At 42.8% G+C, this 18,345-nt stretch overlaps 1 protein-coding gene across 1 annotated transcript in view; it reads right to left on the reverse strand.

Annotated features, from left to right (window-relative positions):
• Positions 1-18,345, reverse strand: part of STAB1 (stabilin 1) — a gene marked incomplete at its 3' end in the record, with an annotated part of 476,721 nt that overhangs the window by 395,363 nt on the left and 63,013 nt on the right. The window contains exons 11-13 of the mRNA XM_082266286.1: positions 14,046-14,168; positions 5,073-5,207; positions 2,918-2,980 (exon numbers count right to left, since the gene is read on the reverse strand). Of these exons, the coding sequence (XP_082122412.1) occupies positions 2,918-2,980; positions 5,073-5,207; positions 14,046-14,168 (321 nt within the window). The remainder of the gene's footprint in view (positions 1-2,917; positions 2,981-5,072; positions 5,208-14,045; positions 14,169-18,345) is intronic.

The following is an 18,345-nucleotide window of genomic DNA, read 5'->3' on the forward strand; positions in this document are numbered from 1 at the left end:
ATTCCTAACTGGAGATAAAGAAATCTACATTTAAAGTTATTTTTAGATGTGTAAATGGTATTCCTAAACTCTTACTACTAAACACTAAGGAAAGAAAAGCTGGTACAGCATTAGGAATATTTCCTTAGAATAATTGACTGCTTCAGAATTTTGGATTACTCCTGAGTCATTTGTACTTATTGTACTTACTGTAACAAAGCCTGAAAACCTAAATAGAGTGCAACCACAAAAAAGAAGCATCGTTAACACTCTCACACATGTTCTTGCCAGTTATTTTCCCCGATTCCACATTATGCATAATTCATCTGAAGTATGCATCACCATCATTACGCTTTCTAAACAGTTTAGTGGATTTGGCAACACTGGAGATGATATTTCACCAGTCCCCTTCAAATAACTATCAACTAAATTGATCTGTAACTTTTATAAAGGAAGTGTCCGCTGCTCCAGGTTGTGCCTGACCTATTTATCTCTGATTACTACTTGTTCTTGTCATATGTTATATATTACAAAAACCACGCTCTCCAGATGTTTAGTTTAAATTAACCAGGTATATGTCAGGTTTACTTTAACTATGGCCCACTATCAGAACTCAATCAGGTTCAGCTTTGTTCCTGGACACCTAATGGATGGTATGGTAAACCAAACCTCCTACTGCAAGTATTATACTCAGTATTGTACATGTAGACCAGTCCTGGAAAAGAAACTACTGTAATGTATACAGAAAGAAAAATGAGGTGTTATACCTAGTGATGATGTTAGCAGGGAACCTGGAGAATAACATATCCAGTGTTCTCTACTTGCTAACATTTTTCACCTGCTCAGATCTTCCTCACTAATCAGCCAGACATTGGGAAGTGTAAGTGGAGAGAGTGTAACCCTTCTGTTTCCTTAAGCCCCGTACACACGAGTAGAAATTTGGCCGGGAAATTTCGTCCGACACCCGATCTGCCGATTTTCGGCTTGTTAGTATGGTGCTTCCGACAACCGACTCCGACTTTTCGGCCGAAAAAATCCTGGTGTGCAGGCTATATAATTTTTGTCGACCGTCAAAACACGTCCGATTTTCGTCTAATTAGTACAGATTTCGATGGGAAAAAATCTTATGCGCAAGACTAGGCATGCTCAGAGATGAAAGAACACATACAAAGCAATCCAACACATGACATCACTTCTGAAGTAGAATTCTTTCGTGCGGGAAAATTCGTGTGCAGTCTAGAGCGCATTCCAACCAACAGATACCACTCTGGACAAAAGACGGACGACCGGTCGGCGGAAATTCGTTGCGTGTGTACGAGGCTTTACAATGGTTAGGGGATGGGGGAAAAGTGAGCCCAGAACAGGGTGAAAAAGGAGCACACTGGACTGGTTTAAAGTATGAGTTTAGAACAAAAAATAAAAGATTAAACCCAGTTCTAAACAAGTGCTGAATAAAACACTAGATCAGAACTATGGAGAATACCATGGATACCACTTACCATTCATTTATACATATTCCCATCAATGAATGATAAACTTGCATATGGTACTATCCATGTTCAAATACATTTGCTTGCTTTAACCACTTGCCGACCGCCGCACGACTATCTACGTCGGCGGTCAGCCCCTCACAGGCAAACTAACGTAGGGCTACGTTGCTTGCTTGTGAGGGTCTAGGGAGCGAGCGCGCGCCCCCGGGGGCACGCTCCCGCTCCCGCGTGGTCACGGACCCCCCCGCGCGTGTGACCAGCGGACCCGATGTCCGCCGGTCACTCGGCGATCGGCGGGGGAGAGGGAGAATGTCAGGCAGCTTGTGTAAACAAACTGCCTGTCATTCTCCTCGCTGCAAAGACACTGATAAAACGGATCTGGTATGTAGATCCGTTGCTCAGTGTCCTTACAGCTAGAGCCACAGCCAATCACAGTAGAAACCACGCCCCTAGGGACACACACAGCCCCTCCCTTCCAAATAAAGTTAACCCCTTCACTACCAGTGTATTTTTACAGTAACAGTGCATATGTATAGCACTGATTACTGTAGAAATGTCACTGGTAACCCCAAAAGTGTCAAAAATGTCAGTCAAGGGTCCGATCTGTCCGCCGCAATGTCGCAGTACCGCAAAAAAAATCGCAGATCGCCGCCATTACGCGTTAAAAAAAAAAACAACAAAAATGACAAAAATCTTTCCCTTTGTTAGTAAACGCGATAACTTTTGCGCAAACCAATCAAAATACGCCTTTTGCGATTTTTTTTACCAAACATAGGTAGCATAAAACAAATTGGCCGAAAATTTTAAAAAATTTTGATTTTTACATTTTTTTTTGGGGGAATTTCATATAAAAAAATGTGAAAAATATTGCTATTTTTGCAAAATTGACGCTCTTTTTTTGTTTATAGCGCGTGATCAAAAAATCGCACAGGTGATCAAATACCACCAAAAGAAAGCTCTGTTTGTGGGAAAAAAAGGACGTCAAATTCGTTTAGGTACAGCGTCGCACGACCGCGCAATTGTGCGTTAAATTCACGCAGTGCCGAATCGCAAAATACCCCCTGGTCGGAATGGGGGTAAAATCTTCCGGGGCTTAAGTGGTTAAATACATTTGCTGGCTTTAGTTATCAATCAATATTAGCTGCCCATGATAACCACAGAACCTCTCCACCCCCTCCCAAACTTTCACTGCTGAAGTATGAAACTGATTAATCAGCAATCAATTATTTGACTTGAAATATGTCTTGGTACAGGTTATAAACCCTCTGCACATGTGAGGAGCTCTGTGAAATATGGCGGCAATGGATTGCATAGAACTCAGGATAAAGTAGAAACTTTCTTGCTGTGGCACTGTGGTTATGGTTCCAGGCCAACATTAGCACTTTAACTGATTTCATCTGTTGTATGTGATCATGTTTTCAGAATAATATCGTTTTTTCATTTCTTACCTCCAACAATGTTTCAAATCGGCTGAATCTGTTGTCTGTGGCAAGTATGTCACCGATGGTCATCTTAAAAAAGTTAAACAAGTGTTACAATACTGTTACATATAGCATGATAGCTTACATTTGTCATGATATATGTTTCAGGTACCCTGCACAGCCTGCAGCTTAAAGAAATGATAGTAGTGGCTACTCCCAGGACGTGAGGCACTGTGAACAATATCCTGGAAAATCAGTATTTTTCTTTTTTTAATTTTCATTCTATTGTGTTGAAAAATCCCCTGATTGACAACAGCTACTGATCCCGTATATGGCCAGCTTAAAGTATAACTAAAGGAAAAACATTTTTTTTTCTAGTTTTGGATAGAGTGAATAGGGATTAGAACACCTGTCCGTTTTTTATTGCTGTCTGTGCCCTCAGAGAGGTTCAACCTCTCTATTTGTCCTGTTTACCATTATCATTGAAAGTGAAAGGAAAAGAAAATCCCACATTTTTTGTTTTCCCCAGAAAAGTAATAGGGGGGAAATCTTACAATGGGGACACTAGTTCTGGTGACTTGGGGGACCCCAAGAAATTCCCTTAATTTGCAGGGATTTCCTCTCCCTTCCTGTTTGGCTATGGGACAGGAAATAAAGGGAAATCTCAAATCTCCCCAATGGGTCACAGATGGCGAAAAAAAATCTGACAGGGGTATTGACCCTTCCTTGCTCTATCCAAAATTAATGTAAAAAAGTTTTGGCTATAGTTCTACTTTAACCACTTAAGGACCGCCCCATGTACATTTACTGCGACAGGGCAGCCCTTAAGTGCAAAATCACATTCCTGTACGTGATTGCAGATGGGCTCTAGGGGCGCACGCGTGTGCGCCACCAGAGCCATGCTCCCGCTGTGATTGGACACATCGGGAGGCAATCAGTGGGTCCGGGGGCCCGCGATGGCCGCCGGCCACCCGCGATCATTCAGGAGAATGACAGAAAGGTGGTCTGCCTAGGTAAACAAGTTAAGACCACCATTCTGTCAGACAGGAAGAGAGAGATGTTGTGTTCCTACTAATTAGGAACACAGATCTCTCTCTTCCTGCAGTCAGTCCATTCCCCCCACAGTTAGAAAGCATTCCCTAGGAGAACACTTTACTTTTTGATCTGATCTCCCCTGATGTTAACCCCTTCCCTGCCAGTGTCATTTATACAGTAACAGTGCCTAATTTTTAGCACTGATCACTGTATTGGTGTCACTGGTCCCCAAAAAGTGTCACTTAGTGTCAGATTTGTCCGCCGCAATGTCGCACTCCCGCTTCAAATCGTTGATCGTCACCATTACTAATAAAAACAATAAAAAAAATAAAAAGTCCATAAATCTATCCCATAGTTTGTAAGCGCTATAACTTTTGCACAAACCAATCAATATATGCTTTTTGGGATTTTGTTTTTACCAAAAACATGTAGCAGATCACAATTTGGCCTAAACTGATAAAGACCTTTTTTTTCTAATTTTTTTATGGGATGTGTTTTATAGCAGAAAGTAAAAAATATTGTTTTTTTCTTTTTCAAAATTGTTTGTCTTTGTTTGTTTATAGCGCAAAAATAAAAACTGCAGAGGTTATCAAATACCACCAAAACAAGAAAGCTCTATTTCTGGGGAAAATAAGGACATCAATTTTATTTGGGTACAACGTCGCAATTGTCAGTTTAAAGCAACACAGTGCCATATGACAAAAAATGGCCATTAGGGGTAAAACCTTCCGGAGCTGGAGTAGTTAAGTCGACAGTCAGATTACAATGCACTGCTCATCCATTTTGTGAAGGAGTGACATGTACAAAAAGTAACTATTTTAATGCCCTGCTGTGTTCTGCATAGCTATCCTGACGCTAGGCTGCTCTCTTCAGTGACAGAATTGTTGGTGAAACATCAGCCTTACTGCGACCAGCACTACATTCAACATTAGGCAAAATAGCCTCATACAGTACCCGACCCCCGCACAATACATTTCAAACTTGGTTTTAGTATCATACAAACAGCAAAGTCAAAGAATGATCATTGGAAAAACTGACATTTGTGGACAGGACTGAAAAAGAAATGATAAAGGTGTAACAGACCTATAGGCTGCAGTTACACATTCATATTAGTACAAAAATGGAATAATACAACAACAATGGATACCTGTAGTTTTTCAATAATTTCTGTGTTGTCATATGTAATGAATTTGTTGATAACATGAAAAACGCCGTTGGCTGCTGGTAGGTCTGATCTTGTAATTCTGTAAGTTTCACTAGGGTTGGAGGATTTAGTGAACTCCTGTGGGTCAAGTGTAGCAAATCATGTATTATATACTAATAAGAAATATACAGTATATGCAATGACACTATTTAAAGACACTCGATTGTCAGAACATTGATTTTAACAATGTTAATTACCTGTAAAAGTCTCCATTGTGTAGATATTTCAAAGGCCTAAGGCTGCTGCTGGACACCGCCATCTTGGATGTGATGTTAGCAGCCTCAGCAGGCTCAGAGCTGTCATTCAAGTGACACTCTATATTATTCCCCTTTGTGCCTCCCCCAGCAGCTATATAAATGGTTAAGTAGGGAGGGGAGGTGAGGGGAGGTGAGGGGAAAGGAGTTGAGGTGAGGGGAGGTGAGGTGAGGGGAGGTGAGGAGAGGGGAAGGGAGGTGAGGGGAAGGGAGGTGAGGGGAAGGGAGGTGAGGGGAGGGTAGGTGAGGTGAGCTGAGGGGAGGTGAGGGGAGGGAAGGTGAGGTGAGGGGAAGGGAGGTGAGGGGAGGGTAGGTGAGGGTAGGTGAGGTGAGGTGAGGGGAGGGAAGGTGAGGAGAGGGGAAGGGAGGTGAGGAGAGGGGAAGGGAGGTGAGGGGAGGGTAGGTGAGGTGAGGGGAGGTGAGGTGAGGGGAGGGGAGGTGAGGGGAGGGGAGGTGAGGGGAGGGGAGGGGAGGTGAGGGGAAGGGAGGTGAGGGGAAGGGAGGTGAGGGGAAGGGAGGTGAGGGGAGGGGAAGGGAGGTGAGGGGAAGGGAGGTGAGGGGAGGGTAGGTGAGGTGAGGGGAGGTGAGGTGAGGTGAGGGGAGGGGAGGTAAGGGGAGGTGAGGTGAGGTGAGGGGAGGTGAGGAGAGGGGAAGGGAGGTGAGGAGAGGGGAAGGGAGGTGAGGAGAGGGGAAGGGAGGTGAGGGGAGGGTAGGTGAGGTGAGGTGAGGGGAGGTGAGGGGAGGGGAGGTGAGGGGAGGGGAGGTGAGGGGAGGTGAGGTGAGGGGGAGGGAGGCGAGGGGGGGGAGGGAGGCGAGGGGGGGGAGGTGGGGAGGTGAGGGGGAGGTGAGGGGGAGGTGAGGGGGAGATGAGGGGGAGGGGAGGTGAGGTGAGGTGAGGTGCGGAGGGGAGGGGAGGGGAGGTGAGGGGAGGGGAGGTGAGGGGAGGTGAGGGGAGGTGAGGTGAGGGGGAGGGGAGTTGGGCCAGCACAGAGAGTAACTAGACACTCCCAGGGGTGTGAATTGCAAGAAGGCAGGAGGATGTGCTAGGAAATGGACTCTCCTGAAGTAGTTTCATTTTGTAGTGAAACTACTTTGGAAGTGAATACAAAAAAAACCAGGAGAAAAAAACAGGAGAAAAAAAACAATGCAAACAAGTATTTAAAATCACCCAATTTTTGTAATTTTACCTGCAATGTTTTTTTTAAATATCCATGTAATAGATCAGCTTGGCATAAATAATCTTAATAGTAGTTGTTAATGCTTTAAAACAAGTTTGTAAATGTTTGTACATTGGGAGAGTCATATTCACGTATAATACAGGCTGGGTATTTGTCCTGAAAGCACAGACTTCATTCACACTGTGCATTTAGCCCGGATGCATGAGGCTCTGGCTATTAGCTGTGGCTGGAGGGCACAGGCACACCGTCTAGTCCTGCTGTCAAACTCTATGATCTATCAAATGATAAGTACTTTCCTTGCAGCAAGCTGTATACCAAAGCAGTAATTCGAGATGGGCTCGGGCGTGTTTGAGTTCCCACGTACCCGATCCCGCCAGGAAGCTGACACTATACACTGCTAATCACACGCACATTTCCAGATCTGTGCAGCTGTGGATCTGGAAATGTTTTACTGCCTGTGATTAGCGGTGTGCAGTGTTGGCTTCCTGTAGCGATCAGCCACGTGGGAACTTGAACATGCCCAAGCCCATCTCTAGCAGTAATGATAGTGTACGATTGGTTTTGTAATTCACAGGTGTGGGGCAACATTAACTCTTACTACACCCTAGGGTTACCTCCTAGACCAGTGATGACAAACCTTGGAACCCCAGATGTTTTGGAACTACATTTCCCATGATGTTCCACTACACTGCAGAGTTCATGAGCATCATGGGAGATGTAGTTCCAAAACATCTGGGGTGCCAATATTCGCCATCACTGTCCTAGACATTCAAAACAAACGCTGCTGAAAATAATTTCACCAGCACTAGAAGCGCTCAAAGTCTGTGCATCTAATCAGATGTCCAAATAATAAATAAACAGTTCACAAGAAGAATCCACCATGTGATCAGTGATATTCATGATTTGGTGACACCGCTAAAATTTTCTGGAGGTGACCAGGCTATCACCACGTGCGCTCCTCTTACTTTCAGATAATAAACTCACCAGATTGGCATAGACATTTTGCCTTGTAATAGCCTTTAAATGATGACCCGATAACTCAATCTTCTATCCATGGGTAAATGCTCATAAATAAAAATTAAGCACAGAGCATAATCCTATTAAAGGTATTTTATTCCCCAAATACCTCCTTTAAAATACACTCACATAATATAAAACAAAGTTAGCATGAAACAATATCCGAAAGAGATTCAGTCTCTCCCACCGCACTCTGGTAACCCTCGAGCTGGGGTGATTTCCAGGTGATTCCGAAGTGGTTGACGCTCACTCACAGAGGCCGCGTGGTCACACCCCGAAATATCTTTCTGATATTGTTTCATGCTGACTTTGTTTTATATTATGTGAGTGTATTTTAAAGGGGGTATTTAGGGAAGAAAAAAACCATAATAGGATTACGCTATGTGTTTCATTTTTATTTATGGGCATTTACCCATGGATGGAGAATTGAGTTATCGGGTCATCATTCAAAGGCTATTACAAGGTGAAATGTCTATGCCATTCTGGTGAGTTTTGTGTTGGATGGGTCATTTGCTTGGATAGCCTGATCACCTCCAGACAATTTTAGCGATGTCACCAAAATCATGAATATCACTGATCACGTGGTGGATTCTTTTTGTGAACTATTTATTATTCGGACACCTGATTCGATGCACAGACTTTGAGCGCTGCTAGTGCTAGTGAAACTCATTTTCAGCAACGTTTGTTTTGACTATCTGTGCATTGATAGTAGCAGCTGACGTCTAGATATAATTTCCATTTGTATTCAATTTTTGTTTGAAAGATTTGGGCGCTGGGTTTGGTTTTACTCTTTTCACTACTTCCTAGACATGTTTATCAATTGAACGGCATAGTGGTGTAGTGGTTAGCACTTTCACCTAGCAGCAAGCGGGTCGCTGCTTCGAATCCCAACCACGACACTACCTGCCTGGAGTTTGCATGTTCTCCCTGTGCCTGTGTGGGTTTCCTCCGGGTACTCCGGTCTCCTCCCACACTCCAAAGACATGCTGGTAGGTTAATTGGATCCTGTATAAAAAAAATTGGCCCTACTATGTGTATGTATGTGAGTTAGGGGCCTTAGATTGTAAGCTCCTTGAGGGCAGGGACTGATGTGAATGTACAATGTAAATTGACTGCGTAAATTGACAGCGCTATAAAAGTACCTTAAATAAAAAATAAATAAACTACAGCAAACACATTTTATTTTTGGATAGCGCAAGGAAGGGTTATAAAGTCTTCAAGGTTTTTATGGCCGGCTGCGTTAGAGTAGCCCCCTCATCCCTTTAAAACCAAACGCATATTAATTACACAGGTTCTGAGGCTAATTTAATGTAGAAAAAGGAGTTTAATTACCACCTTAATCAGCCACAGGACCTGTGTAATTTATAGGTTTTCGGTTTTAAAGGGATGAGGTGGCAAACCTAGTCTCCACTGAAAAGATTTTTCTTTCACTTCTCAATGATCAAGCAAAACGTGAGGAGAATTGTAGGGGACATAAAATGCAATAAAAACTTGAAAAAGGTTCTAACATTTCTCTACTCTTCCAAAGGTGGCATGGAGATATTCAAATTGAAAAATCTCAGTGGCAATAACAAGCATTTGTATAATCACCTCATAAAAGTTTATAGGTGTGTGATTCCCTAAGAAGTTTTCAGTTCGGTTTTAGCTGTCATCCCAAAGTATTTAGAGTCGGGAGGTTTTTGGTGCCTCAAGTCAAGGTGTGGGACTTTAGGGGCTAGTATATAAACAAGTATCTCTTGAATATAGTAAAATTATATTTATTCATAATAACATATAGAGTAAATATTGTATGTTTGGTTTACAGTAATTATAGTAGGTATAGTGTATGGGTTAGAGACCCATAAGTGAAAGTGAAGAAAAGTATGAAGGAAGTGACATGGTGGTATAGTGACATTAGTCTCTCTCTTTTGATCCGAACGTCTTTTAGGTGGCGTTGGATCTTGGTATGAGAGAGTGTTCAGATTTCCTACGCGTTTCGGCGGGGGAGCCTTTATCAAGGAAATATGTCAATCATCTCTGTGGGTATATTAAAATGATAATCAGGTATTTATTTTGTTTTTGACCATTTTGAGACATTTGTTTCTCATTTGGTCATATAGTACATACTTTAGAGGTTAGTACCGTGTTGTGCCTGGGCCTGCTTATAGTCCTCGGGTCCTCATAGGAATCAATTGGGTGTCGCTACTGGGATATATATAAAATGTAAAATCAGGTTGTTGATATTAACTTTATATTGATACATGTGCCAGTTTTATTTTATATGTACTTACTGGTTACATGTATGTTTGGGCCAGTTTGGGAGTAGAAAAAACATTAAATCTTCCCGTGTCTGGTCAAATCTGTATATACAAGGAAAATGTTTGGTATAGAGTTTGGAGCATAATTTTTGCTTTCCTGTAATCTATACTTGTTTTACACTTACTTTGCAAAGTATACTTTGGTATGTGTTTCCAGTATCATCCACTAGGGGGAGTATTGCTCCAGCTGGTCCTGTAGTCATAGACAGTTCCAGTGGTCTCCACTAGGGGGTGCTGGTCCGGCTGTTCCTGTTTCTAGTAATAGTGGACAGGAGGAGCCTTGTTAATGTATATCCAATAGGTTAAGATACCATCAATGCATCTATTTGCATTGTGGTATACTTACAGTTTCCTATGGTCCATAGGTTTTGAGGAGATGAAGAGATCCTGGTAGCGTGGTCCGAGCGTCCTCACGATCCCTCAGCTTGAGGGAAGTGGCGCTCTGTTCTTATTCCCGGCCTTTTTATACCGTTCGCGCATGCGCAATAGAGGCGCGATTGCATAAACAAATGACCTTTGCCGGATGACGCAGCGTGGGTGCGCGCGCATCCTGTCATTGTTGCGGCGGTGTTTTCAATAGCGGCCGCCGACACAGGGGGCGGAGCTCGGATCCCGATGTTGGGTCCTGTTGGCAGACGATGGAACAAGTCTGCTTAACTCCTTAATCCCCGGGTTGTTCCACCGGGGCTACCTGTGCCGGATGAGGATTTTTTTGGGGACATAGACAGGCTTTAATTATTCCTCCAGGCAATTAAAAATGTGTATACAGAACAATATTTATCCTTGAATAACATTCCATTTTGGAGGCCGCTTGGGGCTGTTAATCCAAGGGAGGAGTCGTTTTGGACTATATATAATATGGGCGTAGTATTGATACATATAATAGATATAAGATAGATGCAATTAGCAGCAATTCAATATTATCTGTACATGTGTGATATGAGTAAGGCATAGAAGTCTCGATTTGGGCAAGGGGTGTTCAACCCGGGCAGGAAGTTGGGTGGGCCAAAAAAAGGGGGGTGGGGGGTCCATGAAGGGAGGGTTGTTTTCGATGGTCCTGGGGAGGTTACCCTCTACCTTGTTATTTATATGAGGAGGTTTGTAAAAAAGTAAATAAATAAGTAAATAATGTTCTCCGTTATATATTAAGGTGTCTGTTTGTATCCTCAGTCCGTTTTTCCAGATACAAAGCACTCCAAGAAGGGGCGGTAGCTGACATTTTCGTTTAAGCCTGGGGGTTGGGCTGCATTTAATTTCTTTATCCAACGTAGTTCTAACTGGAGGAGTACTTTGTTCCAGTCCCCCCCTCTGGTGGGGACATGTATCCTATCCAGTATGGAGAATTGGACTTGTGGCGTGCGATTTTTGTGGTAATTGGCCACATGACGACCTAGCGGTACAAAAAAATTGCTTATTGACATGCTCTGCAAGTGTTGATTAACTCTTGTGCCAAATTCCTGTCGTGTCTTTCCTACGTAAAAGCTGCCGCATTCGCACTCCATAAGGTAGACTACCCCTTTAGTATTGCAGTTAGCAAAGTGTTTTGGAGTGAAGTGTTCTCCATTGGGTAATATTTTATCGGTGGATTTTTTGATGACTGAGCATTGTGCGCATGATCCACACGGAAAGGTGCCCTTAATTTGGCAATGATCTTTTTTGGGTTTAAACTCACTGTGGACCAATGGATGGATGGATGATACTGGAAACACATGCCAAAGTATACTTTGCAAATTAAATGTAAAACAAGTATAGATTACAGGAAAGCAAAAATTATGCTCCAAACTCTATACCAAACATTTTCCTTGTATATACAGATTTGACCAGACACGGGAAGATTTAATGTTTTTTCTACTCCCAAACTGGCCCAAACATACATGTAACCAGTAAGTACATATAAAATAAAACTGGCACATGTATCAATATAAAGTTAATATCAACAACCTGATTTTACATTTTATATATATCCCAGTAGCGACACCCAGTTGATTCCTATGAGGACCCGAGGACTATAAGCAGGCCCAGGCACAACACGGTACTAACCTCTAAAGTATGTACTATATGACCAAATGAGAAACAAATGTCTCAAAATGGTCAAAAACAAAATAAATACCTGATTATCATTTTAATATACCCACAGAGATGATTGACATATTTCCTTGATAAAGGCTCCCCCGCCGAAACGCGTAGGAAATCTGAACACTCTCTCATACCAAGATCCAACGCCACCCAAAAGACGTTCGGATCAAAAGAGAGAGACTAATGTCACCATACCACCATGTCACTTCCTTCATACTTTTCTTCACTTTCACTTATGGGTCTCTAACCCATACACTATACCTACTATAATTACTGTAAACCAAACGTACAATATTTACTCTATATGTTATTATGAATAAATATCATTTTACTATATTCAAGAGATACTTGTTTATATACTAGCCCCTAAAGTCCCACACCTTGACTTGAGGCACCAAAAACCTCCCGACACCTCATAAAAGTACCCTCACCTGATCAATACATTGGGCTGTTGGATCCAGGTAGAACTGGCCTGTAAATGACCAGCCTAGAAGCCTTTCTAAGCGGTTTTGATTTCTGATTCAATACATTTTTATTGACATTTTGTGAACATTTTCCTTTTAAGACATATCATAAATTTAGAAGGAATAACAGCAGGGATTATAATGTTATCCTGCTTAACCAAAAGTAGGGACATCTATATCAATTTGCATTAATGCATCGGATGTCAGCAAAAACATGTCCGCTGACAACCGATCCGATCCGTCAAATCTGGATGGATGGAAACCCTATTTTCCATCCGTCCAGCAGATCAGATCGGATGGGATTGGATGAGAATGGAAAGACGGTCCGCTCCCATTCGATTCCCCCATAGAGAACAAAGGACCTGGCACCTGTGTCTCTGCACACAGCGCGGAAACACAGCTGCCACCCCCCTGCTCAGCGGGGGATCGGCGGATCGATCCCCCGCTGAGACGGACTCACTGTGTGAAAAGGGCCCTTAAAGTCTTTTTCCACTCTTGCATTCCAATTTGAGACAAACCCCACTAAATATTTCTTATGTGTCTCTCTCTCTGCATTAAGCATACCTCGAAAAATGTAAATATTTCTTACCTATTAGTTTGTAAGATTGTGTCATGGCAGATTCTAAGAATTTCTAAACAATGTCTTTGTCTCCTCACAAACTATTCTTTTCCTCAATAACATACAATGCATGAAGGTGGTTTCTAAATTTTTTACTCTTTGTTAGGACAGACAGTGTTCAAACCTAGTTTACAGCTGATAATGAAGAACTGGAAACACAGTACAGACAGAGTTATTAATGGTAAACATCATGCACCCTCTACTAAATATAAATATATCTAACTGATTACTCGTCCCCTCAAGGTAATGCCATTGAAATGACTTTGGCCGCGTTACCGCAATTACATCTACCGCCACTAGATGGCAGTAGTGTAATTTCTCCTCTCCTCTATGACTGAGGCCAGCGCTATCCGCGGTACTGGTCTCAGTCGATGAGAGAGAGAGGCAGCAGCACAGGCCTGGAGGAGGAGGACGGAGCCAGACGGACCCCAGTGTGCCTGGGCAGGCCACACACCACCACCACCACCACCAGCAGCCAGCCACCACCAGCAGCCAGCCACCACCAGCAGCCACCACCACCAGCAGCCAGCCACCACCACCACCACCAGCAGCAGCCAGCCACCACCAAAGTGACGCAATAGTTACTTTCCCTGGTAATTGGTTACTTTTTTACTGATGTAACTCAGTCACTAACTCAGTTACTTTTTGGGAGAAGTAACTAGTAACTATAACAAATTACTTTTTTTAGGTTACATGACCGACACTGCATGTAACAATTGCAAAGAAGATGTTATCCTAACTTGGCTGCAAAAGTGGAAATGCACTTTATGAAATTTTGGACTAGTAACACATAGACTCCTGCATAAGGGAATAGTAAAAAGGAGGAGGAGAGGGAAGGAGAGTGGAGGGGAAGAGAATAAGGGTCAGAGGGGTGTGGGAGGAAAGGAAAGAGGGGAAAAAGGAAGGAAGAGGGGAGGAGGGTGGTGGGGCAGTGGCTATTCGAGATGTGTTGTGTAAAGAAAAAAAATATTTTAAAGTGGACTTTACAAAAGAAAAAATACAGGTTCTTACCTTCGTTGAAAATTCCAGGATATCCCCACCTATCGTCCACAATTTACCAATTTTCTTCAAATCATTAGCCATGTACTGGCCAGCAATAATGTGAGCTTTGCAAAATAGTTTAGCTGTAGTTTCCTAAAGACATAAATAAAAGTATATCAGACAAAGACTTGCTGTTCTAGGAAGATTTTAGAGTTGTAAGGGATAGATATGATGTTTATGCATAATTTTTAACAAGAACAGTCCACTTGCAGAACTATTAGTGCCGGTTCACATTGGTGACTCGCAGGCAGTTCACACTGCCATATGCAAACTGCTGGGAGTGTCAATACAAAGTTAATGACACCCCCAGATTAGTTTGCATATCGCAGTGCGAACTGTCAATTCGGACCTGAATCAGATCGCATAGGTGTGAACACCCATGCGATCCGATTCTGGTGCGGACCAAAAAAAGGGTCCTGCATGACTTTGGTCCGAATTTGATGCGAATTCAGCCACCAAATCTGTACAATCTGTATGGCTGAATTTGCATCGCACAGACATCGCAAGAGATTTGCAGAGCAGTGCGGTGCAAATCACATGCGATGTCTGACATCGCTATAGCGTGAACCGGCATTCAGGATCATTTTCTTTCCAAACATTTGAACTGATGAATTAAAAGGGTAAAGTAGGCCTGAAGTTGAGAAAAAAAAAAAAAAAAGAAAAAATTAAGATATGCTGTGATATAAGGGACATCTAGTACTGTTGATTGTGCCTAAGCAGTACTCTGAAAAACATACTTTTTTGTGCCTAAGCCGTACTCTTTTTAGTTTGAATGCCTCCTGAAAAGTAGCAATGCACTTCTTGGTGTGTGAGTGTGCCTACTGCCTAGCCACTTTAGTGCCTAAAGACAAAGAGCTGTAAATCTGCAGCGTGAGATCTAAGTCACTAATGCCTCTGACTGCTAGTTTTAGGAAATCTGGAGTGAGATTTGGTGATGTATTTACTGTACTGATCACTGTCCTTGCTAGAGTCATGAGGAGGGAGCGTCCTCCCTCTACCAAGATGGCTGCCCTAATATAAAGACACCGTGCAAAACAGAGCATTGTAAGGCCCCTTTCACATGAACGATCCGATCAGATTCGCCGGTCAGTTTTTTACGTGGACCTGATCGGATCCTCCATGCATCCCTATGGGGCAGCGGATGTCAGCGGAGACATCTCCGCTGACACCCGCTGCTATCCGATTCCGATCCTGTCCGTGAAATCCGGACAGATGGAAACCTTATTTTCCATCCGTCTAGAGGATTGGAAGGGATCGGATGACAACGGACAGGCGGTCTCATCCAATTCCCCCATAGAGAACAGCGGGGATCTGACACCTCCCTCTCCGCACAGTAAGCGGAGACGGAGCTGTCATCCGCCTGCTCAGCAGGGATTGGCGGATCGATACTCGCTGAGGAGCACGAAATCCGCCGACGGAGGCGGACCGTGTGAAAGGACCCTAAGTGAGTAATAGGAAATAATCAGGTGCAGGGAGACTACGGACAATTCTGGCCACTAGTCCTGGGCCTGTCATCTTTTTGGGGCAAAACTTTTAGAGTTTGCTTCCTCTTCAAAGTGTTTTTTAATTATTTTTATTAGTTATCCCCTCTTGTCATAATTGTGTGGCCTTAAGACAATGTTTAAAAGGACTATATTGTAAAATTCCATATGTTTGTGTTTTTATTATTGTTAGTCATTTTGATGTTACTTTCACATTTATCAAGCTTGATATTCCATAATTTTCATTATTTTTTATTTTTTTTAATAGAAGTGACTCAGTGTTTTCCTGCATTTTATTAGCCTTTTTACTTATAAGATATCAACACAGGGAGTGTATTGTTTTCAGTGAGTTAGCAGATTCATAGGGGCTGCTTTACCAAAGGACATGCGTGTATGTCGGTACATCGACAATTCACGTACAGGGTACAATGTATACCTAATACTGAGTGTGGAATTCAGCATACAAAAAATCCTCCTACACTCTTGCTAAAACTGAAAACAAATTGTGTTTAGATTAAATCATAAAGATTAAACCATAAAAACAAAATGTTACCAAAAAGGACAAAAATTAACCTTAACCATCTAACCTTGCTCTAATCCTGTTCTTAATCCAACCAGCAATAAAGCAATCTTAAAGACACAACAGATTTGTCATGACAAATATTATATTTAACTCACAGTACACTGTAAATTTACTTAGATACTTATTTGAATGGATCAGTGCTCTCTGTAGAGTAGTGAGAAATATGTTGTTGCTTTGTGAGTAAAATAAGTTAATAAAGGTTGAACATCATATTACCGTATGTCAATATTCTAATTGGAAAAAAATATTTTTTGCATAAGAAAGGATAAAATTTGCAAATAACTTCAGCTGACCGCCATTTACCATCTGGTTTGAAATAGTGATGGGCCGAACACCCTCCTGTTCGGTTCGCACCAGAACATCTCGAACAAGGAAAAAGTTCTAGCGAACATGCAAACTCAATTAAAGTCTATGAGACACGAACATGAAAAATCAAAAGTCCACACTTTAAAGGCTTATATGCAAGTTATTGCCATACAAAAGTGTATGGGGATCTGGGAACTGCCCTGGGGGACATGTATCAATGCAAACATTTAAAAAAAAAATAGTTTTTTTAAAGGAGCAGTGATTTTAATGATGCTTAAAGTAAAACAATAAAAATAAGAAATTCCTTTAAACATCGTGCCTGGGGGGGGGGGGGGTCCCCTTAGTCTGCCTGTAAAGTGACGCATCTGTACAACATATAGAGCCTGCTGAAGCAATACTGACATTTCAGAAAAAATTGGGCCTTCAGGTCTGGTATGGATTTTAAGGGAAACCCCATGCCAAAAAAAAGGCGTAGGGTCCCCCCAAAATCCATACCAGACCCTTATCCGAGCATGCAGCCTGGCAGGTCAGGAAAGGTGGGGGGGGGCCCACATCCCAGCCCCCCCATGTGAATGGGTATCGAGTACATAGGAAAAAAATTATCAAAAAATAAATGATCTATGGCCCTGTTAAGGGTACATACCAGGGCCGTAGATCATTTATTTTCCTTGGGGGGGGTTCAGCCTTGAGTGCCTAGATAACAATAATTAGCACGCCTGCCACGCTGTGACAAATTGTGGTGTGTTTATATATACAGTATATACAGCGTCTCCAGCAGGCACATCTGTTAGTGATGCAAATAGTAAACATGGCTTCAATGTCAGTCGGGCCCAGCCTGCCAGCCTCGTGGATGAGACAGGTGGTCTTCCCAATGGCAGTGCGGCTCCCGCAGCTGATAGGCTACACTAGCCTAGCTGGTTTCGAAAATTGACCGATGCTCGGGGGGGGGGGGGGGGTTTGGACCCCCCTGACCCCCCCTTATCTACGCCCCTGACCCCTACCCATTCACCAAAAAAGTGTAAAACAGAGGAAACGGTTTTTGACAAGTCCCTTATTAAAAAAATAAATAAATAAATAAATAGTGTCCCTCAATGTGAATCCATTGTCAATCACAACGCCCGTTGGACCTGCAAAATAGAAAAAAAAAAACACTTAAAAGATAAAAAAACTTACGCCTCTTGGGAGCCACCCGTCTATGTCACCCGGAGGCACTGCTCTGTGTGACGTCAGAAGGGGGTGGTGCCACCAGGTGACCCCGCCTCTTGCCTATTTAAGAGCTGTAAAAGCGCAGATCGGGCAGACGGCGGGAGGCCTCCCAAGAGGCGGAATTGTTTTTTATATTTTCTATTTTTTGGGTTCGGCGGGTGTCGTGATTGACAATGGATTTACATTGAGGGACATTATTTTTATAATTTTTATTTTTTTAAAAAAGAACTTGTCAAAAACTGTTTCCTATGTTTCTTACTTTTTTACACTTTTTTGGGTGAATGGGTAACGGTCATATGTACCCCATACCCATTCACATGGGGGGGAGCTGGGATCTGGGGGCCCCCTTGTTAAATGGGGCTTCCAGATTCCGATAAGCCCCTTGCCCATAGACCCCCCCAACCTGGTCCCCATCAACATGGGGACAAGGTGCTTTGCGGGGCACCCCAAAGCACCCTCCCCATGTTGAGGGCAAGCAGCTTGGTATAGTTAATGAGGGGGGTACTCACTCATTTCCCCCCCCCCCCCTTTTCCTGGCCTGCCAGGCTGAATGCTTGGATAAGGGTCTGGTATGAATCTTAATGGGGAACCCACACAGTTTTTTTTTTTTTTTTAATTTTGGCGTGGAGTTCACCTTAAAATATGTACCAGAACCAAAGGGCCCACGTCATTTTTTTTTTTTTTTATTCGGTCA

Source organism: Pelophylax lessonae (assembly GCF_965119305.1).
Source record: "Pelophylax lessonae genome assembly, chromosome: 8".
In the NCBI taxonomy this organism is placed as follows: Eukaryota; Metazoa; Chordata; class Amphibia; order Anura; family Ranidae; genus Pelophylax; species Pelophylax lessonae.